The following is an 8,771-nucleotide window of genomic DNA, read 5'->3' on the forward strand; positions in this document are numbered from 1 at the left end:
CCGCTCTGGGAAATCTGTGTGGACCCACAGCATGGGTGGGTCCCAGGAAGCCACCGACGGTACATTAATAAATCCCATTGCAGTGCCCCGGACATCTGAGCTAATGTCAGATAAAATACCGGTTGGCTTATGCCCACACTACATTCCCTAGTCATTCTGGTTTTTTGGGGGGGGGGGGGCAGATACATAGAACACTGCAATGGGAAAACTTAGTGCACCCATACTATGCACAGACCCTGTAGTGGAAACCCAATATTTCTATATTTTGGACTGTGGACCTGTGGTAGTGAACAATTAACCTGTTTTTATTCTGTATACTAAATGCCAGTACTTTTCCATTACTGATACAAATATAGATATGCCTTCTTTCATGTATCCAATGTATCTACTTCCTCTAATGAAACTTCTGTTCTCAAAACGCTGACAAGATAATATATAGTATAGACACGCTATATTTTTCCATCTGTTTTGCAACTTTAGAAGACAGACATAGATAACCGCAGTCTGAAACAGCTACTGCAATAATTACCCAAGCAATTTTACTGGAAACGTAAGCAAATAACATGGGAGGTTTGTGCAATTTATAGTTCATGATGTAACATCCAATCATATCGAAGGAACCACACGTGGGTCCAAGACAACCCACTCATATCATCCACCACCTGATGGCCAATCACAGATGACCGGAGGATGGAAGAATTGCAAGATGCTTATCCAATAATTAAACAATACGTTGTATCTATGTAATCTTTGACCTGCCCAGATCGTCAGATATGTTAAACTCTTTTAAAAGAGGCTACGCGCCCAACATTAAAGCAGAATTGAGGAAGCTTATACATGCTGAACCTGTGTCAGTGTGAAAACTTCTTATGCGCATTATCAATTCAGAATTAATATGGAAGGGTGTAAACATTCCAAATTGATCAAGTCGGTGGACACAAAAGTAAATCCACGACAACCCCTGTAGTATTCCTGTAGCAAAGGTATAAGCTGACCCCACTAACAGTTATGTTGCAGACGTCTAGGTAGACCACAATAAAATTTCTGTAGTTACAGTATTGACAGACCCCAGTAACATTTCCGTAGCAGCAGTATAGGCAGAGCCCAGTAACATTTCAGTAGCAGCAGTATAGGCAGAGCCGCGTATTAGTAAGATTTCAGTAGTAACAGTATAGACAGACCCCAGTAACATTTCTTTAGCAAAAGCACACTCAAACCCCTGTAACATTTCTGTAGCAAGAGTATAGGCGGACCCCAGTAACATTTCTGTAGCAAAAGTATAGGCAGACACCAGTAACATTTCTGTAGCAAAAGTATAGGCAGACCCCAGTAACATTTCTGTAGTAAAAGTATAAGCGGACCCCAGTAACATTTCTGTAGCAAGAGCATAGGCAGATCCCAGTAACATTTCTGTAGCAAGAGTATAGGCAAACCCCAGTAACATTTCTGTAGCAAGAGCATAGGCGAACCCCTGAAACATTGGTGTACCATGATTGTAGGCGAAGGCCGAAAAAAATAGTTAGATAACAGTATAGGTGAGGTCCAGAAAAATTGCTGTACCAAGAGTACAAGTACACCCCTGAGAAATTGCTCAACCGCGAGAGCAGGGGAATCCCATAAACATTTTTTAAAGATACAGCTCGCTGTTGCTTAATTTGTAACAGAGCCTGGGGGCTGCCCTGTGAAAAAAAATGGTTTTTGTTAAAGTATCAATACTTTTGAAACTTTGAAAAATTGTAAAAAACTTATAAACAGAGCCTTTTGGGCCTCAGAAAAATTGGCAGTTCACCATGATGACATGCTGTTTTAGGAGGAGGAGTAGTAGGAGTAATTATATCTGAAAGTGATTGATAAAGCTAATTCCGCCTTTTTTGTGGTGATAGGTGATGCTTTTTTCTCCTGTTGCAGCGAAAAGAATCATTAGGTTCCGCTGCTTTCCGCCGGTGGAGAAGAGAAGTCGGGGGAATCAAGCCTTTGTTCATCTTTAGGAGTGTAAGCATATCGGCACTGGCAGTTGACAGGCGGGTACGCTTATCCGTGATGATTCCCCCAGCTGCACAAAACAACCTCTCTGACAAGGTGCTAGCGGCAGGGCAGGCCAGCACCTCCAGGGCGTACAGCGCAAGTTCGTGCCACGTGTCCAGCTTTGACACCCAATAGTTGTATGGAGTTGCAGAGGCATCACGGAGGACGGTGGTAAGATCGGCTACGTACTCCCTCATCATCCTTTTACAGTGCTCCCTCCAACTCAGCCTTAACTAGGGAGTGGTGACACAGTCTTGCTGGGGAGCCATAAAGCTGGCAAAGGCCTTGGAGAGTGTTCCCCTGCCTGCGCTGTACATGCTGCCTGATTTCCGCACCTCCCTTGCTACTTGGCCCTCGGAACTGCGTCTTCCGCCACTAGCGCTGTCAGATGAGAACTTTAGCATCACTTTTTCCACCAGGGCCCTGTGGCATTGCATCACTCTCATACCCCTTTTCTCTTTGGCAATGAGAGTGGAAAGGTTCTCCTTATACCGTGGGTCGAGAAGGGTGTATACCCAGTAATCCGTGTTGGCCAGAATGCGTCTAACGTGAGGGTCACAAGAAAGGCATCCTAACATGAAGTCAGCCATGTGTGCCAGGGTCCCAGTACGCAACACATCGCTGTTCTCATTAGGAAGATGACTTTCAGGATCCTCTCCCTCCTCCTCCTCCTCCTCTACAGCTTATATACGCTGAACATATGAGAGGCAAGCAGAATGGGTACCCTCTGCAGTGTGCCCAGCTGTCTCTTCCCCCTCCTCCTCCTGCTCCTCCCCCTCCTCCTTCTCCTCCAAAACACGCTGAGATAAAGACATGAGGGTGATCTGGTTATCAAGCGACATACTGTCATCCGCCGTCTCCTGTTCCAACCGCAAAGCGTCGGCCTTTATACTTTGGAGTGAAGTTCTCAGCAGCCAAAGCAGGGGGATGGTAACGCTATTGATGGCCGCATCAGCGCTCACCATCTGGGTAGACCCCTCAAAACTCCCGAGGACCTGGCAGATATCTGCCATCCATGCCCACTCCTCAGTAAAGAATTGCGGAGGCTGACTACCACTCCGCCGCCCATGTTGGTGCTGGTATTCCACAATTGCTCTACACTGCTCATAGAGCCTGGCCAACATGTGCAGTGTAGAATTCCAGCATGTGGGCATGTCGCACAGCAGTTGGTGCTCTGGCAGCTGAAATCGATGTTGCAGGTTCCTCAGGGTGGCAGCGCACCTTGCCAAGCAGGTTAGACAAGTGCGGGTAGTTTTTCAGAAACCGCTGAACCACCAGGTTGAAGACGTGGGCCAGGCATGGCACGTGTGTGAGGCTGCCGAGCTGCAGAGGTTACGGCCATTGTCACATACGACCATGCCCGGTTGGAGGGTCAGCTGCGAAAGTCAGAGGTCGGTCTGCTCTGTCAGACCCTGCAACAGCTCGGGGGCCTGTGTGCCTCTTGTCACCTAAGCTGATTAGTTTCAGCACGGCTTGCTGGAGCTTGCCCACCATGTACTGCCACGCCGCGCACTCTTGACTGCTGGTGGCGTGCCCACACTTCTTAATTGAGAGGTAGAGGTGGTTGAGGAGGAGGGGGGGAGAGTTTGGAGAAGGTGGCATAAAACGCTGCATATACCAGCACCGAGGTAGGACCCGCTATTCTGGGTTCAGGTAGGATGTGAGTGGTCCCAGGCTCTGATTCGGTCCCAGCCTCCACCAAGTTCACCCAATGTGCCGTCAGGTAGATTTAGTGGCCCTGCCCGCCAGTACTTGTCCACGTATCCATGGTTATGTGGATCTTTCCGGTAACCGCGTTGGTGAGGGCATGATTTATGCTGCGGGAGACGTGCTGTCATAGGGCTGGGACAGCACACCGGGAAAAATAGTGAGGACTGGGTACTGAGTAGCGCGGGACTGCTGCCGCCATCATGTTTTTGAAAGCCTTCATTTCCACAAGCCTGTACGCAGCATCTCCAGGCTGATTAATTTGGCAATGTGCACTTTTAAAGCTTGTGCGTGCAGGTGGGTGGTGGCATATTTGCGATTTCGCTCCAACGCTTGTGTTAGCGACAGCTGAACGCTGCACTTAGAGACATTGCTGGATGGAGTGAAGGACGATGAAGGTGAGGTTGTGGGTGCAGGCCGGGAGGCGCTCGTGCCTGTGTCCTGGGAGGGAGATTGGATCTGTGGGGCAGGCTGGGGCACAGGGGAAGAGGCAGTGGTGTGACCCGAAGGCGGTGAATGTCCTTTGTCCCACCTTGTGGGGTGCTTGGCCATTATATGCCTGTGCATGCTGGTGGTGGTGAGGCTGGTAGTGGTGGCTCCCCGGCTGACCTTGGTGCGACACAGGTTCCACACCACTGTTCGTTGGTCGTCTGCGCTCTCACAAAAAACATCTACACCTTTGAACACCTAGCCCTCTGCAAGGAGGCTTGCCGTGAGGTGATGCTTTGGTAAACAGTTGGGGGATTCTTCGCTCTGCCTCTACCCCTGGCCACTCCACTGCCTCTTCCAACCTGTCCTGCTGCTGCACTTGCCTGCCCCTCTGAAGCCCTGTCCTCAGTAGGCTTAGCAAACCAGGGGGGGGGGGGGGTCAGTCACCTCATCGTCCAGCTGCTCTTCCTCCGAATCCTCTGTGCGCTCCTCCCTCGGACTTACTGCCCTTACTAATACCTCACTGACAGATAACTATGTCTCATCATCCTCATCCACAAAAAGCTCTTGAGGCACTGCCGGAAGTCCCCAGCCTCATCACCTGGACTCCAGGAATTTTCCAAAGGTTGGGCATCGGTCACGACAAACTCCTCAGGTGAGAGAGTAACCATTTTTTCCTACTCATGGCAGGGACCCGAGAACAGTTCCTGGGAGTCTGCCTGCTCAGAATATGTCCTTTTCCTGGTGTGAGAAGGCTGGGAGGAAGGAGGAGCAGCAGCCAGAGGATTCAGAGGTGCAGTACGTAGTCTGGGAGTAGTGGACTGCGTAGAAGACAAGGGTGGTCGATACATTACTGGAAGCTTTTTCTGCCATCCACGACAGGACCTGCTCACACTGCACTGTTTGTAATAAACGTCTACCACGCTGATCCATAAGTTGTGATATGAAGCTGGGGAGCCCAGAAACTTACCTCTCTCCTAATCCCACAGCAGCCGGTGTGGGCACATGCCCAGGAACTCGGCCTGTGCCCACACCCTCACTTGGACATTGGACATCCGTGTCCTCGACCCTTACCCCTACTCGTCATCATCGCGAATTAAGAATAGAGCAGGGCCCAAATAAATTACCCCACTTTATAGCACTGACAACTTTGGCTTAATTCACCGCGCACAGAGACTTGTAGATAGCGGAGGCTCTATGCTGTGACTTGAAAAAATTAACCTGCTATCTTGCGTTAATACCTAGGAGTAATTTACCGCTCGCAGAGATTTGTAGATAATGGAGGCTGTGTGGAGGGGGAGAAGACTCTAAAGCCAGTGGATAGTGCTGGTAACTGCGGCTATCTCAACCCCACCAAGGAAAGGGTATTGTGAGTCGCTCTGCACAGCAGCAGAGCTGAAATACTTTGCAGTGGCCCAAGAAATATTACAGTTTTGTTTAGCGGTGAGACCTCTGTTTAATGCACTGCAGACACAGAGCGGTATAACTGAAGTCTATTGCAGTAGGCTAGAAGATGTTAGAGAGCAATTTCACGGTGAGAGCTGGTTGTACGGCACTTCTGGCTGAAACACTATTACTGAAAGGCTGGGAACTGGCCTAGGCCCTAGATGCGTAATACAAAAATTGATGCACTACTACTCCCAGCAAGCCACAACTATAATGCACATGGTCAGATGTAGCCCTAAGAAGGACCGTTGGGGTTCTTGAAGACAGGATCGTACTTCAGCACTTTCCCTATATAAGCAGCAGCACTTTCCCTAACCTCTGCCAGCATGCGTCTGAGGTGAGCCACGGGCGGGACCAGTTTAAGTATATGGCGGTCACCTGATTGGCCCAACCACTCACTACTGTGAGGTGGGATAGGGCTGGCACGTCACAGCAGGAAGTGGTAATGCCTTCCCCACATGTCTATTGACTAGAAAATGGCGCTAAACATGCGGGGAAGGAAATGCAATTGACTCGAGTACCGCGTGGTGTTCGTCTCGAGTAACGAACATGTCGAGTACCCTAATGCTCGACTGAGCATCAAGCTCGGACGAGTGTGCTCGCTCATCTCTAATCTCTACATTTACTTTTTATTTAGAGTTCAGATTTTACTTTTCTTGTATAAAATACTTTATACTTGACACATAATTATGCCTTTAGAAATCTAAATAAAAGTTTGGACTCTTTAATTAGGATTGAAATTTTACATTTCCAAAGAGAATTTTAGATAATCATCTGCGCCCAAAGTAAAGGGTACTTCTGGGAATGCCAGAGCTGAAACTATAAAGCCTTAATGTATCAGTCCTTGTTCCTATATCATAAATCCACTACGATATTGTCAGAGACAAACACTTAATATGCCTTTTTTTTTTCTTTTTTATGCATTCTATGCTTGTGATTTCTGCTTTTGAATCTGATCAAGAACCACCAAGGAGAAACCAACCGATACAGTGTTTTTAGGATTTCTAAGAACTCAACACCATTTGAAAAATATGGGCCCTTTTTAATCATGGTTATTTATGTATAAGTTACTTCTTCCATTCAATTAATTATTTCTTTCTGTAATCGCACAATGCTCATATATGCTGCAGTGAACTCCAACCAGACATCAGTGAAGACTTTCATCCTTCTTGCTCTATCTAATGTTTTTGAATTTCAGATTATTTTTTCTATTCTTTTTCTAGTCATTTATACAATCACATTATCCATAAATATTCTTCTAGTTATTGCGGTAAGAAGTAATTATAAACTCCATACTCCCATGTACTTCTTCCTAAGCAATCTCTCTGTTATTGATATTGGCTTTTCATCATCTGTGGTGCCCAAAATACTAGCAAATACCCTTTCTGGGGATAAAAGCATTTCTTTCTTGGGATGTGCCACCCAATTATACTTCCATCTAGCTCTTGGAGGTACAGAGTGTTTACTATTGTCTGTAATGTCCTATGATAGATACATCGCCATCTGCAAACCATTACAATATAGTAGCGTAATGAATAACCGATTCTGTGTAATCCTGGCTGTTGGATGTTGGGTTACAAGCTTTGGAAACTCTGTCATTTTGACATTTTTCACCTTCAAGCTGTCATTTTGCGGGTCCAACCATGTTGAACACTTTTTCTGTGAGATGCCGCCCATCCTCCAGCTCTCTTGTCAAGATATTTCGTTTAGTGAAATAGTTGAATATATTTCAGTTGTGTTTATTGCTGTAGGCAGTTTTTTGTTGATTCTTCTGTCTTATATGTGTATCACTTTGGCCATCTTAAAAATTCGTACCACCAACCAACGACTCAAGACCTTCTCCACTTGCGCATCCCATCTGGCTGTTGTTTTGTTGTTCTTTGGCACTGTACTGTTCATGCACCTACGCCCTCCATCCAGTTTCTTCCCACGTCAGGACAGAGTTGTAGCAATGCTCTATACTATGGTAACTCCAATGCTGAATCCCATTATCTACAGTATAAGGAATAAGGATATCAAACATTCTGTACAAAAGATGATAAAAGTCCATCTGTTTTAGACTAACTGTAAGGAAAATACTGAATGTATGATTATTTAGATCTCATTAAGCCATTTTAATTACAATTTTGAGCCTTTGACCAGAATAAACTGAACTATCATCATTCTGGACATAGAGCCAGGTAAATAGAGAAGTCCCCCTTTTGATATGTAGATTCGATTTACTAGGACAAAAAGGTGAAGTCAACATGATGAACTTTTGAGATATGTTATCTTAGGTAGGAAATAATGTGTATTTCTGGGAGGAGGTATTTTAGTTTGCATATAGACAAAGAGGGGTCAATATTTATGATGATGTGTGGCTATGTTAAATGTGTTTACAATCTATACAACATATGTTTGATCCCCACTTCAAACAGAAATGTGCTGGCACCTTTCTGTTTAGAAGAATTATGAATGCGGACAGACATATGGTCATATGTATTAGCATAGAACATTTTATTAAGCCAAATTGGAAGCTATGGAAGTTTTGGAGACAAAATGAGGATGTCATATCTGTCAAACCTCTAGATGTGAGGGGAACCTTTGATGATAGGAATATGTAAGCTAATAATGTGTAGATAATGATGTGATGTAACTTACTATCTTTCTACTTGGTGATGTGATGCAAGCTGCAACCTTTCTGCTTTGTATATATATATATATATATATATATATATATTATCCTTTTTATATAGGGACAAACAATCTGATATCCTAGCTCAAAGGTTAAGGGATAAAAAATACCCTAAGACATTAATTTCAAACTCCTATAGTAGGGCTAAAAAGAGAAGTAGGGACATTAAACCCCCAACCCTTAAAAACACATCTCCTACGAAAGATCCCACACTTCAGAATCACGACTGTAACTTCATTACCCGTTACGACTCAAGTCCTAAAGAATTAAGGGACATTATAAGAAAACACTGGTATATTTTGAAGTCAGATCCATATCTAACACCAGAAATATCCCCCCTCCCAAAAATTATATTTAGAAAAAGTCGCACATTAAAAAATATTCTAGCCCCTTCTCAGCCACATCAATTTAAATCAAAATCCAAGATAAATAAACATACTCTTTTCTCACAACCCCCAGGAGTTTATAAATGTGGCAAATCCACGTGCAA

At 45.2% G+C, this 8,771-nt stretch overlaps 1 protein-coding gene across 1 annotated transcript; it reads left to right on the forward strand.

Moving 5' to 3' along the window:
- The first annotated feature begins 6,718 nt into the window (after window positions 1-6,718).
- On the forward strand, window positions 6,719-7,666 carry LOC136571924 (olfactory receptor 5AP2-like). The gene has a single exon (XM_066572542.1). The coding sequence runs from the start codon at window positions 6,719-6,721 to the stop codon at window positions 7,664-7,666; it is 948 nt and encodes a 315-aa protein (XP_066428639.1).
- The last annotated feature ends 1,105 nt before the right edge of the window (window positions 7,667-8,771 follow it).

Source organism: Eleutherodactylus coqui, chromosome 6 (assembly GCF_035609145.1).
Source record: "Eleutherodactylus coqui strain aEleCoq1 chromosome 6, aEleCoq1.hap1, whole genome shotgun sequence".
Classification (NCBI taxonomy): Eukaryota; Metazoa; Chordata; class Amphibia; order Anura; family Eleutherodactylidae; genus Eleutherodactylus; species Eleutherodactylus coqui.